The sequence below is a fragment of the Procambarus clarkii genome, chromosome 36, assembly GCF_040958095.1.
Source record: "Procambarus clarkii isolate CNS0578487 chromosome 36, FALCON_Pclarkii_2.0, whole genome shotgun sequence".
NCBI lineage: Eukaryota > Metazoa > Arthropoda > Malacostraca > Decapoda > Cambaridae > Procambarus > Procambarus clarkii.
In genome coordinates, this window is record NC_091185.1 from 32772391 (window position 1) to 32793036 (window position 20646).

At 45.2% G+C, this 20646-nt stretch overlaps 1 protein-coding gene across 2 annotated transcripts in view; it reads left to right on the forward strand.

The window, feature by feature from the left end:
* LOC123756155 (uncharacterized) overlaps positions 1-20646 on the forward strand; it is a 165659-nt gene that overhangs the window by 37365 nt on the left and 107648 nt on the right. For both annotated transcript variants that reach the window (XM_045739220.2, XM_045739221.2), the window contains exons 5-7: positions 4466-4647; positions 4781-4909; positions 9745-9900. In XM_045739220.2, coding sequence (XP_045595176.2) covers positions 4466-4647; positions 4781-4909; positions 9745-9900 — 467 coding nt within the window. The remainder of the gene's footprint in view (positions 1-4465; positions 4648-4780; positions 4910-9744; positions 9901-20646) is intronic.

Genomic DNA, 20646 nt, shown 5'->3' on the forward strand with positions numbered 1-20646 from the left:
TGTCGGCATTGCCTCCGGCCACCATTCAGCTGTGGTTATATCACCGCCAACCACACAGATTCGCCTCCATGAAGATTGCTCTCCTCGCTGCAGCCAAAGTACGTAGAAGCCGCCAGTGTGACCTATTTCTCACCAATAGTAACTATCGCAGCCTGGGGGATCAGACACCATTCCAAATGCTCCAGCAAATTCAGCTCTTGCTACAGACGGCAAGTGGAGCATGTGACAATGACCTGCTCCGGGTTCTGTTCCTATGCTTGCCCATACACATTCGCATGCTACTCCTTGCCCAGATCAACAACGTGACACCAGAGAGCCTGGCGAGAATAGCAGACGAATTCATAGTGCACCAGGCGACTCTGGTCGGGAAATATCCTTGCCTCTGACCACCCTACAGTGAGGACCCAAATGAACAGCCAACACCTCAGTGCTATTCAGAGCCGCCAACATTCCCAGTGCAAGTCCCACAGCTCGTCCTTGATGCCTGACTCCAACCCAGACTACTATGGTATCTGTGCATGGGGTTCTACCACTGCAAACCACCTCAAGTCCATCATCACCCAGCAAAAATCTGCTATCAGAATAATAACAAATTCTGCTTTCAGACAACACTCAGCCCCCTTGTTTAACTCCCTTAACATGCTAAACATAATCTCACTCCACAAATTTTTTTGTGTCAATTACATTTACAAAACCCTGTTCTTAAACGCAAATCCTGCTCTGAAACTCTCCCAGGACAGATGTAATAGGACCCATTATCACCACACCAGAAATAAATATCTCTTTGATATCCCCAGAGTCAAACTTAATCTGTGTAAATACTCTATGCAAATAAAGGGTCCCAGTCTATGGAACTCACTCCCTAATGAATTGAAAAGCTGTCAAACTTTTGCGTCATTCAAAAACAAAACTAAAAGTACCTAATCTCATCTGCATAGTTTTTTTACCTTGTTGCTTTAAAATTGCACTGTATCTATTGCTACCCAATCTCCCTATCTTTATGTACCCAATCCGAACATCTTTACCATTGTGATCATTGCTGTCTTCTTATATGTGCTGTCAATCTGCTGTACGGTGTCTGTTAATCTTGTTTAAATTACCAATCAAGTTGTCAATGTAATCAACCAGAGCTTTAATATAACAATGTGCTTTAATATATTTACTATTCTCTCTCATCTCATTTTTTTTCTTGCGATGTATCTGTTATCATTTTATTAATTCTGCTAGAATTTCCCTACTTAAAATTATCTGTTAGATTAAGGACCTGCCCGAAACGCTGCGCGTACTAGTGGCTTTACAAGCTTGTAAATACTGTGCTATGTATTCTCTCTAACCCAATGTACCTTCTTGTATATAAATAAATAAATAATTAAATAAAAATAAATAAATACTACTGCCATCTCAGGCTTGCGGCTAGAGCCCGGAACTGCCGCCAACTGAGTGCCAATTCAGGAAACGGCTCCAGCGGGGTCTGTTAACGGCCAGTAACCCTGCTGCCTTGGATGATTTACTATTGTATATGTTTGATCAGGACTATTAGGGCACTAAAACGTCAATATTACACTGCTATAATTTTTATGAACATGTTGCTCTTTTAACTGATTAGTCGAGTCTGTAAAAATCTGTGAGGAATTAGGTGAGAAGATGGGCTGAAATTTCTGCCGTAGCCCCCAAGTGTCATGTGTCATATGATGAATGTGAGCACTTGCTTTGCCAGACTAAATTTTCTTTTGTTGGCTGAGTTTGGGTAAACTCTATTGTAATAGATACTGTTCTGAGATTTTGCGTGATTGAGTAAATTATTTTTGTGTGTTGAAAGAGATTTTGAGGATAGTGCGATCAAGTTCATCCTGTCTGTAAACAATCAGGAATTCAGATCTCTAATACGATCCTGGAGACGGATTCACAAAGCACTTATGAACCTGTACATCTTTTCTCAATTTTTGGCGGCTTTGTTTACAATTATTAAGCAGTTAATGAGCTCCGAAGCACCAGGAGGCTTTTTATAACAATATCAACAGTTGATTGGGAAGTTTTCATGCTTATAAACTGTTTAATAAATGTAACCAAAGCCGTCAAATATTGAGAAAAAATGTACTCGTTCGCAAGTACTAGCATAACTGTTTCGTGAATCTGACCCTGGCCTCCTACATGCAAGAATTGCGCCAGGGTCGTAACATACTTTTTGCGTTATAATATACCTATTCTGATGTTCAAATTATTTATAGAATCTGGCCTGAAAGATGAGTTCCAAAATTTTCTTTCAGGACATTTCTCTTGTTGACCATTCATACAGATTACGAGTATTAGGTTCTAGATGGGATACCCGGCTGTGCTTGGGATGACCTTGTACCAAGGCCGTAAGGCCTATCCCATTCACTCGTATAGGTCTTCTGACTCCCCCCATCCTCACTGACACCCACACCAACTCTCCCCACACAGACCCTCCTTATCTACTCCAACACTCACCCTCTCTGTCTCACCTGCACATGCTCTCCTCTTTTTTCTGGCCCACCCACCCACACACCCTCCCTGTCTCTACTTGCATACACCTTCCCCTATCTCCACCCACACATATTTCGTTCCCATATCCCCCTATCTCTGAAAACATTTTCACTGCACACTATCTACATCACTGTAATCAAGAGTTTATGCCCAGAAACTTTTGATAAATCTGTCATCTGAGCATTCGACTGAATGTCAGTATCTTAATGCACTAATATTGACATGAATGATAAATTCTATGGACTTTTGGTTGTACATTTCATATTTCGTGACTTCGTAAAAGAGGTGTGGAGGCCGATTTCCCTTCAATGGGGGTCAAAGGAACTGGCCCTGACAATCCTATAAGACTCCAAAACCATCAATCACCATGCAAGATTATGCAAGGCTGCTCAGTATAGTTTGACTTCCAACCATGGACAAACAGACAGACTTTCTCTTATTTAGATAAATAGGATATTAGGCGTTGCTCAGGTCTCTGTCTGCCGTTGTCTATCAGTCTTTCTGTCTCTCCCTCACACCATCCCAATGACTAATTCTTCCTCCCATTTCCCTCCCTCCCTGCATCACTCCCTTTCTCCCTCCTATTCTCCATGCCTCCAATTCTCTCTCTCCTTTCTTCTCATTTCCTCTACAATTTTCCCATTATCCTACCATCCCTGTCTCCTATTTTTCTCTCCCTGCCATTCTCATTCCCTTCCATTCTCTGTACCTTAATCCTTTTCACCCTCCCTCCCTCCCTCCCTTCCTGCGGTTCTCTCAGAACATTCAATATCTGCACCAAGCAAACACAAAAAGTAACCACAACGTTATTTTGTCTACTATAACTTTGAGTAAAAGTTGTAAGAATGTTATGACTGCATTGTGGTGTGATGAACAGCTCGAAAGTATTTGTTAATTACTCTATATTCACTCAAACCCACATTTCAGAGTTCGTGAGTTGTTGGTTGTTGCAATGGGAACCACTCCTACTTAAGGAGGCTAGCTGCAACCTTCATCATGGAAATGATAATCTAACAGAGAAACATTCTGTTTTATAGGAAGAGATTGTTAGGTTGAAGCTGCCAGACAGGTGTCAGTGAATTAACTGAGTGTTTTGATGAGGGTCTGCATGTAGTGAGTCATACGCTGATCCTCTGATGACCCTTGTCTTTGGAAGGAGAAAGTCATGAAAATATGTACACTAAACAATTTAACTAATATAAACAGATGTAATTGAGTAGCAATTTTACACTATGTACCAAACATGTATTGCAAATATATACATTTAACTTTGTAACTAATTCATCACGGGTGTAAAATGCTGAGCTAAATGAATTTTGAAGCTGAATTCCTAAATCCATAATGTGCCTCTGAAACTTCTGTCACTACCACCCACAGGTTGGACGGGGGGTGCATAATAAATGGACTAAAGTAACACAATTTCAAAGCCACAGCCGCCTTTCCCCATGATATCTAGCAATAGTATTTGTCAGGTGAAAAACACTGTTGAATATAAATAGAGAATTCAGACTTAAATTTGAAATAGCTACTAAAAAACAAGCAAATTAGGGTCATGACATACAATTCTTTGAACTCAAACATTGTGCAGACACCAGTAGACGTATCCTTCAGTCTCGGAACCAGAAGAGTATATTTCACATGTAAAGCAATAAACGCGAGGCATAATCATACCTTGATAACACATGTAATTTTATTAGATCATGAAAGTTAGAATCGGTACAATTTGTCATAATGGCATTAAAAATTACTTAGGAATGTAGTTAAAGTCAGTTATCAGTTCACAAATTTTCTCTAGTTTTTAATTTCATATACGAATTAGCAATTATACTGACTGATTTTGTTTTCCTTTAAAATGTGTCATTAAATATAGCTAAAAATCTCATGTAATTATTTTCTGTTCTTTCACATGGACACATCTGTTATCCTACACTAAGCTCATTTTAATTTTCTGTTCTCACAGGTGGACACTTCTGGTATCCTTTATCTTCGAAGGCAAAGTGCCTTGATGAGGAAACAGTCCAGCTTCTTAAATTAGGATCTTGGGCCACGAGTGCTGGTCATGCTGACTGGTACTTCATCCAGACAGTCAGTCCCAACTACGATGGTGACTACTCCGACCTCTCCTCCTTTCTTGTGTTTAAGGTCAGTGACGGGGATACAGAGTCAGCCAATATAACGTCAGGTCAACTATAAATAACAGAAATAATACATATGGATGTTGAGAATGTGGTCAAGGGTAAGAAGACATCTAGACTGACTAGTCTTCTATCCCCAGGATGAAGTGCGAGCCAACACGGACGACTGGAAGGCACTGGGGATGCACGGCAACATGTCTGGTCCGCTGGTGATCGAGGGCAAGTTTAACTTGGATAGGATGATCGGCCCACCTGGTGAAGGTCGTTTTGTACGAATCATTTATTTTATATTATGAATTAATTCCTGTTAGCCGGCTGAAAGCTTTCCATTCCATACAGTTCATGGTAGGCCTTACTTCACAAGTTTTTAGCTAGACCACGACCCGCCAATCGGCTTACTCCCAGGTCCTCTATTACTGTTTACTGAACAGGAGTAAACAGTTACGGATTGGGTCCCAGTCAACGCTTCCTGGGCTATGTCAAAGAGCTAGGAGTATGCATATCATTTGTATGGTGTGTGCTTCTCTGTATCATGTGTGTGCATCTCTGTGTGCGACGTGTGCGTCCTGTGTGTGGTGTGCACATCCTGTATGTGGTGTGTGCATTCTGTGTGTGGTGTGTGTATCCTGTGTGTCGTATGTGCATCTTGTGGGTGGTGTGTGCATCCTGTGTGTGGTGTGTGCATCTTATGTGTGGTATGTGCATTTTTGGTGTGTACTGTGATCATCATGTGTGTGGTGTGTGCATCTTTGGTGTGTAGTGTGTGCATCCTGTGTGTGGTATGTGCATCCAGTGTATGGTGTATGCTTCCTGTGTGTGGTGTGTGCATCTTTGGTGTGTGGTGTGTTCATCCTGTGTGTGGTGTGTGCATCCTGTGTGTGGTGTGTGCATCCTGTGTGTGGTGTGTGCATCCTGTGTGTGATGTGTGCATCCATTCTGGTGTGTGCATCCTGTGTGTGGTGTGTGCATCTTTGTTGTATGGTATATGAATCCTGTGTGAGGTCTGTGCATCCTGTGTGTGGTGTGTGCATCCTGTGTGTGGTGTATGCATCCTGTGTGTGGTGTGTGCATCCTGTGTGTGGTGTATGCATCCTGTGTTTGGTGTGTGCATTTTGTGTGTGGTGTGTGCATCTTTGGTGTGTGGTGTGTGCATCCTGTGTGTGGTGTGTGTATCCAGTGTGTGGTGTGTGCATCCTGTGTGTGGTGTGTGCATCTTTGGTGTGTGGTGTCTGAATCCTGTGTGTGGTCTGTGCATCCTGTTTGTGGTGTGTGCATCCTGTGTGTGGTGTGTGCATCCTGTGTGTGGTGTGTGCATTATGTGTGTGGTGTGTGCATCCTGTGTGTGGTGTGTGCATCCTGTGTGTGGTGTGTGTGCCCTGTGTGTGGTGTGTGCATTTTGTGTGTGGTGTGTGCATCTTTGTGTGTGGTGTGTGCATCTTTGTATGTGCATCCTGTGTGTGGTGTGTGCATCTTTGGTGTGTGGTGTGTGCATCCTGTGTGTGGTGTGTGGATCCAGTGTGTGGTGTGTGCATCCTGTGTGTGGTGTGTGCATCTTTGGTGTGTGGTGTATGAATCCTGTGTGTGGTCTGTGCATCCTGTGTGTTTTGTGTGCATCCTGTTTGTGGTGTGTGCATCCTGTGTGTGGTGTGTGCATCCTGCGTGTGTTGTGTGCATTCTGTGTGTGGTGTGTGCATCTTTGTGTGTGGTGTGTGCATCCTGTGTGTGGAGTGTGCATCCTGTGTGTGGTGTGTATCCTATGTGTGGTGTGTGCATCCTGTGTGTGAAATGTTGCATTTTTGGTGTTTGGTGTGTGCATCATATGTGTGGTGTGTGCATCTTTGGTGTGTTGTGTGTGCACCCTGTGTGTGGTGTGTGCATCCTGTGTGTGGTGTTTGCGTCCTGTGTGCGGTGTGTGCATCTTTGGTGTGTGGTGTGTACATCCTGTGTGGTGTGTGCATCTTCGTGTGTGTTTTATGCATCCTGTATGTGGTGTGTGCATCTGTGTGTGTGCATCCTGTGTGTACTCACCTAATTGTACTCACCTAAATGTGCTTGCGGGGGTTGAGTTTTGGCTCTTTGGTCCCGCCTCTCAACTGTCAATCAACTGGTGTACATATTCCTGAGCCTGTGTGTGGTGTGTGCATCCTGCGTGTGGTGTGTGCATCTTCGTGTGTGTTTTATGCATCCTGTATGTGGTGTGTGCATCTGTGTGTGTGCATCCTGTGTGCACTCACCTAATTGTACTCACCTAAATGTGCTTGCGGGGGTTGAGTTTTGGCTCTTTGGTCCTGCCTCTCAACTGTCAATCAACTGGTGTACAGATTCCTGTGCCTACTGGGCTCTATCATATCGACATTTGAAACTGTGTATGGAGTCAGCCTCCACCACATCACTTTCTAGTGCATTTCATTTATTAACTACTCTGACACTGAAAAAAAATCTTTCTAACGTCTCTGTGGCTCATCTGGGTACTAAGTTTCCACCTGTGTTCCCTTGTTCGTGTCCCACCCGTGCTGAAGAGTTTGTCTTTGTCCACCCTGTCAATTCCCCTCAGAATTTTGTAGGTGGTAGCTCAATCCTTTTAGTTCCGGGACGAGCCTGGTGGCATACCGCTGAATGTGTGGTGTGTGCATCCTGTTTGTGGTATGTGTATCTTGTGTGTAGTGTGTGCATCCTGTGTGTGGTGTGTGCATCCTGTTTGTGGTATGTGTATCTTGTGTGTAGTGTGTGCATCCTGTGTGTGGTGTGTGCATCCTGTGTGTGATGTGTGCATCCTGAGTGTGGTGTGTGCATTTTGTGTGTGGTGTGTGCATTTTTTTGTGTGGTGTGTGCTTCCTGTGTGTGATGTGTGCATCTTTGTGTGTGGTGTGTAGGCATCCTGTGTGTGATGTGTGCATCTTTGTGTGTGGTGTGTAGGCATCCTGTGTGTGATGTGTGCATCCAGTGTGTGGTGTGTGCATCTTTGGTGTGTGGCGTGTGAATCCTGTGTGTGATGTGTGCATCCAGTGTGTGGTGTGTGCATCCTGTGTGTGATGTGTGCATCTTTGTGTGTGGTGTGTGTGCATCCTGTGTGTGATGTGTGCATCCTGTGTGTGGTGTGTGCATCCTGTGTGTGGTGTGTGCATCTTTGGTGTGTGGCGTGTGAATCCTGTGTGGTGTGTGCATCCTGTGTTTGGTGTGTGCATCCTGTGTGTGGTGTGTGCATCCAGTGTGGTGTATGCATCCTGTGTGTGGTGGGTGCATCGTGTGTGTGGAGTATGCATCTTTGTGTGTGGTGTGTGCATTCTGTGTGTGGTGTGTGCATCCTGTGTGTGGTGTGTGCAGCCTGTGTGTGCATCTTTGGTGTGTGGTCTGTGCATCCTCTGTGTGGTGTGTGGATCTAGTGTGTGGTGTGTGCATCCTGTGTGTGGTGTGTGCATCTTTGGTGTGTGGTGTATGAATCCTCTGTGTGGTCTGTGCATCCTGTGTGTGTCGTGTGTGCGCATCCTGTGTGTGGTCTGTGCATCCTGTGTGTGGTGTGTGCATCCTGTGTGTGGTGTGTGCATCCTGTGTGTGGTGTAGGCATCATGTGTGTGGTGTGTGCATCCTGTGTGTGGTGTAGGCATCATGTGTGTGGTGTGTGCATCCTGTGTGTGATGTGTGCATCCTGTGTGTGGTATGTGTATCCTGTGTGTGGTGTGTGCATTTTGTGTGTGGTGTGTGCATTTTGTGTGTGTTGTGTGTGCATCTTTGTGTGTGGTGTGTGCATCTTTGTATGTGCATCCTGTGTGTGGTATGTGTATCTTTTTATGTGCATTCCTGTATGTGGTGTGTGCATCTTTGTATGTGCATCCTGTGTGTGATGTGTGCATCCTGTGTGTGATGTGTGCATCCTGTGTGAGGTGTGTGCATTTTTGTTCTGTGGTGTGTGTGCATCCTGTGTGTGGTGTGTGCATCTTTGTGTGTGGTGTGTGTGCATCCTGTGTGTGGTGTGTGCATCCTGTATGTGGTGTGTGCATCCTATGTGTGGTGTGTGCATCCTGTGTGTAGTATGTGCATCATGTGTGTGGTGTGTGCATCTTTGGTGTGTTGTGTGTGCATCCTGTTTGTTGTGTGTGCATCCTGTGTGTGGTGTGTGCATCCTGTGTGTGGTGTGTGCATCTTTGGTGTGTGGTGTGTGCATCCTGTGTGTGGTGTGTGCATCCTGTGTGTGGTGTGTGCATTCTGTGAATGGTGTGTGCATTTTTTGTGTGGTGTGTGCATCCTGTGTGTGACGTGTGCATCTTTGTGTGTGGTGTGTGTACATCATGTGTGTGGTGTGTGCATCCTGTGTGGGGTGTGTGCATCCTGTGTGTGATGTGTGCATCCTGTGTGTGGTGTGTGCATCCTGTGCATGGTGTGTGCATCTTTGTGTGTGATGTGTGTGCATCCTGTGCGTGGTGTGTGCATCCTGTGTGAGATGTGTGCATCCTGTGTGTGGTGTGTGCATCCTGTGTGTGGTATGTGCATTTTTGGTGTGTGGTGTGTTCATCTCTGGTGTGTGGTCTGTGCATCCTGTGTGGTGTGTGCAACCAGTGTGTGGTGTGTCCATCCTGTGTGTGGTGTGTGCATCTTTGGTGTGTGGTGTGTGCATCCTGTGTGTGGTGTGTGCATCCAGTGTGTGGTGTGTGCATCCTGTGTGTGGTGTGTGCATCCTGTGTGTGGTGTGTGCATCTTTGTGTGTGGTGTGTACATCCTGTGTGTGGTGTGTGCATCCTGTGTGTGGTGTGTGCATCTTTGGTGTGTGGTGTGTGCATCCTGTGTGAGGTTTCTCATGGTAATACATTTGCTCTAAGGATAAGCTTCTAACTACTGGCCTCCCCAGGATGCAGCCCACAAAAGCTGTCTAGCACCCAGGCACCTATTTATTGTTTGGTGAATTGAGGCATGTGATAAGGAAATGCTGCCAATTTGTTCCTACTTCAACCAAGATTAGAATTTGGGACCTTCAACTGTCAATTGACGTCTTTCACACACACACAAATTCATTAGGAAATATCTGAAACCAATTCTTGAAATAATATCCTTTAATATTTCTTAAAATTATATTTGTCGTGTCCCCAAAGCAAGCTGACTTTTTTCACAGAGCATTGATGAGGTTGCTGATCCATATTTCCTGTTCTGCTCAGCCGCTGTTTGGAATGGTATCTCCTTAGCATGTTTGGATGTAGCCAAGAAACATGTCACCAGGAAGGCTCATGCTGATGTGGGGATGCGAGTGTGTGACTACCCTACTATACAGGTGAGTCAATGTCTCTACCCAATTTCTATGTAGTGGATTTGTAATATTCACATGCACAGTGAATATAAGAAACAAGAAAGAGTAATGAAAGAAATAATTCATAGAGTAAAATAGCGCAATCCCTTAACCAAAACACAGACCTAATCATATACGATAAAACAAAGAAGACCATTGACCTTCTCATTAAAGCCTTCTCATTAAAGCATTCCTAAAGCCTACTGAGAAACCTTTACATGAGTCGTACGTGGTATATATGTACACCTGCCCCCACGAAGGATGTAGACTTCAATCTAAGTACATAGGTATGACGTCGACCAACCTCACGTGGCGTTTGACCTTTCAACTTCAATCTGGTGCCCCGAAAAATCACATTAGACAAATCAATGACATCACCCTAACAAAAGAAATGCTTAATAATAATACTTTTATAATAGAAAAACCCCAAGATGTAAGAAGATTACAAACTCCTAAAGCAATTCACATAAAAGTCGAACAACCCACCAAAAATACTCAAATAACGGAACTATTCACTCTACTCACCATGAGAGTGAGGTTAGACCGGAAACGTGAATTTGTCAACGTTGACGACACAGCCCAAAACGCCACGCCCACTTCACCTGACTAATCTTTGTATGTGCTTCTAACCTTCACTCTTTACACCTCACCTCAATATATGTATATTTTATTGACTTATGCCTCTTGCCTTTTTTTTCAGCACCGCTCCTGTGCCAGGTAAGTCCACTACGGGCTCACCATAGCCCGTGCTACTTGGCCCGCTCCTGTGCCAGGTAAGTTACGGGCTCACCATAGCCCGTGCTACTTGCCCCGCTCCTGTGCCAGGTAAGTTACGGGCTCACCATAGCCCGTGCTACTTGGCCCGCTCCTGTGCCAGGTAAGTTACGGGCTCACCATAGCCCGTGCTACTTGCCCCGCTCCTGTGTCAGGTAAATTACGGGCTCACATTAGCCCGTGCTACTTGGAACTTGTTCCGAGTAGCTTAATCTATAACAACAACAACAACATCATCTTGCCTTTTACACCTCACCAATTTGTATGCACCTGACCTCCCAGTGTTTTTTTTTTTTTTTTTTTTTTTTTTTTGAGAGACATATACAAGAGTTGTTACATTCTTGTACAGCCACTAGTACGCGTAGCGTTTCGGGCAGGTCCCTGGAATACGATCCCCGCCGCGAAGAATCGTTGTTACAAACCAAGTACCCATTTTACTGTTGAGTTAAACAGAGGCTACAGTTAAGGATTTGCGCCCAGTAAATCCTCCCCAGCCAGGATACGAACCCATGACAAAGCTCTCGCGGAACGCCAGGCGAGTGTCTTACCACTACACCACAGAGACTGGTCTCCGTATAAATCCAATACGTCCTGAATACGACGCACAGTTACCACAGGCAAGGAGTTGCCACATCACAAGGCGCAGTGTGGTCACAGTGCAACCCAAACGCCTTAAGGTCAGAGCTACTCCACTTGACGGTCATGCTATCGGGAGAAGTAATACTTTAAAGGTCCTGAAGGACGTTACTGGCCTCGAACCTGCTGACATTAGTCGGGAAGGTGAAGATATCGTGCTCTTCTTTTCATGTGAAGAGGAGCTAGAAAAACTCCTCACTAACGATGCCATTCTTCACAAAGAGCACCACCTACATCCTCACTTCCCACGTCAGTTCCTGGCCGGAAGAACTGTGTTTACCAGCAGGACCAGCCGGTGGATCGCTGAGCGACCTCAACATCATATCTGTTACGGCCCTATTGGGTCGCAACTGGGTTCTTTCTCTGATGTTAGTAGAGTTTGGGAATCCGGCCCCAAGTTAGTAGTGGCTTTCAAGGGGTGTGTTCTGTAACGCAAGTAAATTAAAGGGGAAGGGATACAAATACACAAAATTAATTATATATTGCTACCACCACCATAAATAAATATATCACAGTCACACGCGGGGTTGCTATTACTACACTTATTATTTACAATAACTCGTCTTCCTCCGAAGACACGGGATGCTCCACGGTGCTCACTATGAGTAGCCCTGGTCCTCTTCTCGTGGCCTCACAATGAATCCTTAGATTCTCTAGACGAGTCTACCCCGGCCACAGGCCAGCCAAATCACAGTCCCACTGGGTGCACCGTCGTGGAGGCCTTCAACCACAAATCCAGCCTGTAGCTGGCAGGTTCCAATCAGCTACGCTGCGTAGGCCACTCCACGACCGATACTAGGGTTGCGAGCCCTAGGCAAGAGCCTCGTGTGATTCCGCTGATCACTCTCCTCTTGCTACACCCCAGTGGCTAGTCTTCTCCACCAGTCAGCCCCGGGTACGACAATCCCTGGTTCTGCCACGTCACAGGCAGGCTAACACAACAGTGTTCATCCGGGGTGGGGGGTGACTTCACAGCTTCTACAGCAAACACTTGGAGAGACTCTGGCTGCCTCGGGTAGACTGATCCAACGTCTAATTCAGCAGTCCCAGGTCGACTCTGTAATCAGACACGTCATTAGTACTAGGGACACTCTAGGGCACCTCACTTGCAGGCTTAGACACAAACGCCCACCTATCCACTCCATAGATGGCGTTGCTGTCTAAGCGTCACCTCACCAGAGGTCAGCAGCGGCTATGTCACGAGCTGATTAAGACCGGAAACCAGCCCCTGTGGCCGGTATATCTCGTCCTCACTAGATGGCACAGTCCAATTGGAGGGGGTTTCGGGAGCTGACCCACAGATGGCGTGGTCGTCACAGCTCCGTGCTACGACGCTGGACTCGGGTCCGTAACAATATCATAAACAATATCGAGGACGAAAATCCAAACCTGTCGGTATTCAACCTAGAGTTCTGCAACGCCGACAAAACATCAATGAAGATTACGTTCACCACCATAGCTGCGGCCACCCAGGCTGCCACACAAGGATTCTACTGCTTCGGCCTAAAAATACCACCCACCAAATAAAAAAGGAACGATACCATGAGATTCAGCAGTGCTACGAGCTCTCCCACTTGACCAACAAGTGTCAGCACCCTGTCCAGAGGTGCAGCCTGTGCGCACTGGACCATCACTACTCCATATGCAAGGCAACAGTCCATCGCTGTTTTCTCTGTGATGGCAATCACCCCGCAATTTCCTACCGCTGCCCCCGCAGGCATGAAAGTATCAAGGCCCAGGTTGAAGCCAAGAGAAACAACCATTCTACCTCCTCGACCTGAGCCCCAAGCGTTCTACCCACCACCTTAGCTCTCACTAATCGACCAGAAGACTTTCCAGTCTTACCAGCAGGCGACACAGCCTTCTCATTGGGGACCCAAGGTCCCACAGGCTCCTTCACAGCCCCCTGCATCACGTGCAGGCATTATCCCTGGTCTTATTAGACTAGCGAAAAGGCTTGCAGGACTAGACAACCAGCGTTTTGTCAGTGAACTAAACGCATTATACATAGACAATGGCTTGGGCCCCCTCATAGCCACTGGCGTAAATCTCACTGTCTCCTCTACCACTCCGGAGACTACCACCAGGACGGCCATGCGGTCAACTTCAACACCGACTCCAGAACCGCCATGACCTGGGCAACACAAACAGAGGTAATTCCTTCTTTAGCTCCCAACACTCCTACCATCACTATCTCAGCAGCCGAGCTAGCCGACGTGCTGTCTACAAACGATAACAGCACCACCAGCGCTCCTGAAATAGCTACAACCACCAATGAACGACACCTAAGCCTACCTAAGGCTGCGAGGCGAAAGACAAAAATGCCCATTACGGAGGTTACGGACTCCTCAGACGAGGAAATCATAGTAGGAGCTCCACCGCCGCATCACAAATACGATACATACGGTTCAAGACTTCCTAATGGAGGCCACGTCACCAAACTCTAACGACAGCACTGTTCAGACAAAGTCGCAGGCAAAGAAAAAACGGAAAACCTAGAGATCTACACTAACCCCACCAGCTCCATAACTGGTATAGCCAGCCCTCCAGACTGAAAACCGTCATGAAGACCCCCATCTATCGCCAGATCTCTAGTATCAGCCACTGATACAGCTAATGGCTCCAAAGAGCCTCCACTTACGGGCTCACCATAGCCCGTGCTACTGGAACTTATTGTTCTGAGTAGCTGAATCTAAAACAACAACAGAATACGACGGAATATATCCACCCCTCCTGTTCCAAGTAAGTCCACTACGGGCTCACCATAGCCCGTGCTACTTGGAACTTGTTCCGAGTGCTGAATCTATAACAAAACAACAACGAATACGACGCCCTAAGTTACAGCCCTGCTCCTGTGCCAGGTAAGTTCACAACGTGCTCACCATAGCCCGTGCTACTTGGAACTTTTTGTTCCAAGTTGGGAATCTTAAACAACAACATCAGAATACGACGCGGCCAAAGGAAAATCGCCTCCTGCTCCGCCACATTATGTTCATCCAGAGCAAGAAGCAGAAAGGCTAGCAAATCTATTTGCTTCAAGAGCCAGTTCCACTCAACTTCCTCAAGCAACTCTGACTCACCAACAAAGACTTCAAGCAGCAAGATAGAAAAAATAGATGATGCCTTAGCCTTACCTGACGAACTAGACCAACCTTTCAATCAGAAAGAACTCAGAAGAGCTACAAAGAAAACTAAAAACACAGCTCCAGGTGAGGACAAAATCACTTACAATATGCTGGTCAATCTAGGAGAAAAGGGTGAAGAAGCCTTCTTGAATCTCATCAACAGAGTATGGGTGACAAGAACTCGATCACTCTCTTGGAACAAAGCAATTATAGTTCCCATTCCAAAACCTAAAGACCCAGGAAATTCAAGACCCATCTCATTAACAAGCTGTCTGGCCAAAACTGCGGAAAGAATGACTCTTAATCGAATTGAATGGAAAGCCAATCCACTGCTCCAAAATATATTTGCTTACAGAAAAGGTGTTGGAACCACATAGTATCTCCCAACTATCAAAAACTGCCACAGAGCAAAAGTAGCGGAAGGAAGATTTACTACGATATGGTATAAACAAGCCACTCTTTCAAGCCTGACAAAAAGATATCCAGAGACATTGCAGTAGCCATACACAGACTCAGACTTGGTTACAAGTGCTGCTGGAAGGTAATAAACCCAATAGTTAAAGAGTGTCATATCTGTGGAACAGAAGCAGAGGCGCCACTATTGCACTACTTACTGGAATGTGAAGCTACTGAATCCCTACGCATCAAATTAAATATTAATCCAACGACAGCAGCTTTATTAGATGCACATTCCACAGCCACTACAATGATTAAAAAAACCATTAAAGAATAGTACCCACTAGTGAACATTCTGCACCTACATCCGCCACCAAGATAATGATATTAAAACACGGCTAAAACAGAAGCGAAAAAGAAACAGGGAAAAAGGAAGAAACCCCACCTTCATTTCAAACTTTGACCCAAATATCAGAGTAACAAAGTTATTGCGAATAACCAAACTCAATTACGAGCTCACCATAGCGCGTGCAACATGAACATTTCATTCTGAGTAGCTAAATCTAAAACAACAACAACAACGAATACGACGCACGCGCCACAGCCCCACTCCTGTCCCAAGTAAGTCCACTACTGGCTCTCCATAGTCCGTGCAACTTGGAACGTTTGGTTCCCAGTAACTGAATCTTAAACAACAACAACAACGAATACAATGCCCACGCTCACAGCCCCGCTCCTGTGCCAGGTAAGTCCACTACGGGCTCACCATAGCCTGTGCTACTTGGAACTTTTTGTTTCCAGAAGCTGAATCTTAAACAACAACAACAACGAATACCACGTTACGGGCTCACCATAGCCCATGCTACATGTACATTTCGTTCTGAGAAGTTAAATATAAAACAACAACAACAACAGAATACCACATTAGAGTTACCCCTCTTGACGGTCAGGCTTTCCAGAGAAGCAATTTTCTTAAGGTCCTGAAGGACGCTACCGGCATCACACCCACTGACATTAGTCAGAAAGGTGATGATATCGTGCTCTTCTTTTCATGTGAGGAAGAGCTAGAAAAACTCTTGACCAACGATGCCAGACTTCGTAAGGAGCACCACCTACAACCTCACTACTGTCACGGTTCACCCCCTTTTCTCCCTTACGTAGTCAGGGTTATTCCCTCGGGTCTTCGCTCCCCTGTACCTGGGCGCCACTGCTCGCCCTGGCCCCCACCCCTCCCCCCTCCAGTCTACCAAGGGCTGGCCTTGAATCGCACCCCTGGTGAGTGGGGAAATTCAACCTTATCTCTGTTACTCTCGGTTGAACTTGCCCGCCGTGACACTGGGAAAATACACTGGTAAATACTTACCTCTTTACTCTCTCTCAATCAAAGTCGCCAGCTGGGGCCTTACATTCGTGTCCCAGCAACAATTCTTAGTGGTCTTATTCATTGTCACAAACCAAGGATTCAATGTCAGATGTAATGCAGTGCAATATAATTGGTTTACCCAAATAGCCCTAGAGATAGGAGGCTCACTCAAACACAGTGTTAAAATCGATGACAAGTTTACTGACGAAAACTACACTTGATCCACAGGGTAAACAATATATGTATATGTATAACTATCAGACGGCTTAAACACTCCTTACGCGCCTCTGGCAACACGGTCAGCTGGACGATTCAAAAGCTAGCTCCTAGCCTCTTGAATCCAGCCACTTCCTCTAGCTGCCCAAAATGTCACTGCGCCCACACATATAAATATTAATTCATGCATACATGAGTAACCTGGCACGTAACCTAACTCTACCACACAGGTAGTGTTAATAAAGACAATGCTCACGACGTGAATGATACTCTAGCTTACTTAGGTCAATGGGTAATGGGAGGGAATTTATCGACCTTAAATCTATTTGCTACAAGTCGACATATCCTTTGGCGATGGTCGCTGAGGTCCTCGGTCCTGGCATTCGGTCCTCCGTTGATCAGGGTCCTATACACACAAGGTCCTCAGTTGACTTGTAGAAGCACGTCCTCACCGTACTCACACTCTGCAGGTAGGTCCTCCTCCTCCTCCTCCTGAGGTACTAGAGACAGGTACCCGTGCACGCCGTCTTCCTCTTCCCACGCTGGAACTGTAGACAGATTTTCAGTCCGATTCAGCGTCCCCTTCTCAACTTTTCCAGTGGACTTGACCCGACAACCACAGCAACTCGCCCGATGCGTTTGAACGTGGCCCGCTTGGGCATCCTCACGACCCCGCCCAACGTTCACCTCCACCACAGACTATCAGTAGAAGAACTTTTGGCGCTCTAACACCAATCAAGCCTTGCTTCCATATACTCTACAGGAGTCAGATAATCTCCCACGACGTTTGCAGTATCAATGCGGCTGCTTGGGTTCACTGGTTGGGGCTTCCTAGCCTCCAAATTGGGAGCTCATTTGAGGGTGTCCGCTCTCAATGAAGGGACATGACACACTGAGCCCGCAGGGCACCAGGCTGCCCAGAGCCCTCTGCATTGTGACGTCATACCATTCGAGGGTTCCTTGCCATTGGTCAATCTTGTCACGAGACCCTACCTGGCCAATCACCAGCCGGCAGGCGTCACGCTCCTTCGGCAGGAAGCGGCTGGCCTCGGCGCCATCTTGTAACACAAAAGGGCGTAAGCCATTCGGAAAACCAAACTAAATCGGCAAATTCACTGCCAACCCGATAACTTTCAATATCTTTATATACATCGTAATGTTCCCTGAGCATCAGAGAACGTGCAGGTTGCAGAGATATGACTCTTGATACCGGGACAGGAAAGATATAGGGGTGGGACACCGTCACGTCACATCAATTCCTGGCCGGAAGAATTGTTTTTACCAGCAGAACCAGCCAGTGGATCGCTGACCGACCGCAACATAATATCATGGGCAATATCGAGGGCGAAAATCCGAATCTGGGTGCATTCAACCTACATTTGCTGCACCGACAAATCATCAATGAAGATTACTTTCACCACCATAGGTGCAGCCACCCAGGTTTTCACACAAGATTTCTATTGCTTCGGCTTACAAATACAACCCCACGAAGTAAAAAAGGAACGATATCATGAGATCTAGCAGTGCTTAAAGTGCTATGAGCTCTCCTACCCAACCGACTAGTGTCAGTACCCTGTCCAGAAGTGCAGCCTGTGCGCACTGTACCATCACTACTCCAAATGCAAGGCAACAGCCCATCGCTGCATGCTCTGTAATGGCAATCACCCTGCAAGTTCCTACCGCTGCCCCTGTAGACAGGAAAACAAGGCGAAAGTTGAAGCTAAGAGAAACAACCTTTCTACCTCCGTGACCAGAGCCCAGATGCTTAACTCACCACCTCAGCTTCCACCAACCGAATAGAAGACTTTCCAGCCTTACCAAAGAGTGGCTCCTCCAACCAGGCGACCCAGCCTTCACAATGGAGACCCAAGGCTTCACAAGCTCCATTGCAGCCTCCTGCATCACGTGCAGGCACTATTCCTGATCTTATAAGACTAGCGGAAAGGTTTGCCGGACTAGACAACCACTATTTTGTCAGTGAACTGAAATTATTATACCTAGCCAATAGCCTGGACCCCATCATAGCCCCTGACGCAAGTCTCATTGATTCCACTATCACTCTGGGGATTACCACCAGGACGACTATGAGGTCGATTTCACCACAGACTCCAGAACCACCCAGGCGGCACAGAGGTAATTTCCCTCTCCAGCTCCCAACACTCTTACCATCACCATCTCAGCAGCCGCGCTAGTAGATGTGCTGTCCACAAATGTTAACAGCACCACCATCTCTCCTGAAATAGCTTCTACCACCAATCCACGAAACCTGAGTATACCTAAGGCTGCGAGGCGAAACACGAAAACACCAACTACGGAGGTTACAGACCCCTCAGACGAGGAAATCTTAGTAGGAGTTCCACCACCGCACTACAAGTACGAGATTTACTCGGTACAAGACTTCCTCATGGAGGCCACCTCACCAAACTACAATGACAACACGGTTCAACCAAAGTCTCAGGCAAAGAAAAAACGGAAAACCTAGAGGTCTAAACTAATCCCACCAGCTCCATAACTGGTACATCCAGCCCTCCAGGGCTGAAGGCCATTCATCCATCTCCAGATCTCTAGTATCAGCTAATGATACAGATAATGGCTCCAAAGGGTCTCCACTTACGGGCTCACCATAGCCTGTGCTACTGGAACTTCTTGTTCTGAGTAGCAGAATCTAAAACAACTACAACAAAACCACGTTCGTGGTATATACACACAGAAATCACAATAGCATAATATAACGCTATATCACACTATTGTGATTTTTGTGTGTATTGAAGTTAGGGTGCAGAGGAAGAATATCTGGTTTATAGAGCCCGAGTGCATGGGGAATTATATGAAACCCCGATTGTGCTTCGGAGAAGCCTCGGGATCCTCGTGAGGGCAGTAGCACTCCAGGTTGCAATTCTTTTACTATGTCGTGGTACAGTTGACTAAGACGTACCTGGGAACATCCCATGCGTAGATTTGAATCCTCATAACAGCCCTTGTGGATTTGTTCACTGACAGTTTAAATGTGGGCTCAATACACAGTATATACTTTCACGACCAAAGATCACATTCACTCCAAACAACTACCACTTACGGGCTACTCATGCCCATGCCACCTCTTGGGTGGATTAATCTTTATCAATCAATCAATCCTGTCCCATCGCTTGAGAATGAATCTTTTAGGTTCGAAACGTTGTGTAAATTTACAATAAGTGTAATACTTTCTACAGTTATCTTTTAATTTTAAACTTTAAACTGAATTTAATATTTTCTTCTCCTACCACTCCTATTCTTGTTTTTATTAATTTTATTACACTCTGTTACAGTTTGCAGAAAACACACATGCATATAACAATCACTGTTCAAAGACCTCATCCAGCTCTTCAGAGGTGGGGTGCAAGATACAGCAAGCATTTCCTCTCTGGATCACGACAATCGGATATTATATATATGTATATATATATATATATATATATATATATATATATATATATATATATATATATATATATATATATATATATGTCGTACCTAGTAGCCAGAACGCACTTCTCAGCCTACTATGCAAGGCCCGATTTGCCTAATAAGCCAAGTGTCCTGAATTAATATATTTTCTCAATTTTTTTTCTTATGAAATGATAAAGCTACCCATTTCATTATATATGAGGTCAATTTTTTTTATTGGAGTTAAAATTAACGTAGATATATGACCGAACCTAACCAACCCTACCTAACCTAACCTAACCTATCTTTATAGGTTAGGTTAGGTAGCCGAAAACGTTAGGTTAGGTTAGGTTAGGTAGGTTAGGTTGTCGAAAAACAATTATTTCATGAAAACTTGGCTTATTAGGCAAATCGGGCCTTGCATAGTAGGCTGAGAAGTGCGTTCTGGCTACTAGGTACGACATATATATATATATATATATATATATATATATCATTTTTTTTTTTTTTTTTTTACGCAAAAAAAAAAAAAGGGAAGGGAGTACCACCTCTGGCAGGAAGAAGGGGACCCATAGCCTCGGAGGAAACCACACATAACGCACTGGAGGGAATGTGGGTCGTCTCCAATACAGTTTCTGTGTGCTTTTCTCCTACCACCCCCTTCCCTTTTATATATATATATATATATATATATATATATATATATATATATATATATATATATATATATATATGTATATATATATATATATATATATATATATATATTATATATATATATATATATATATATAT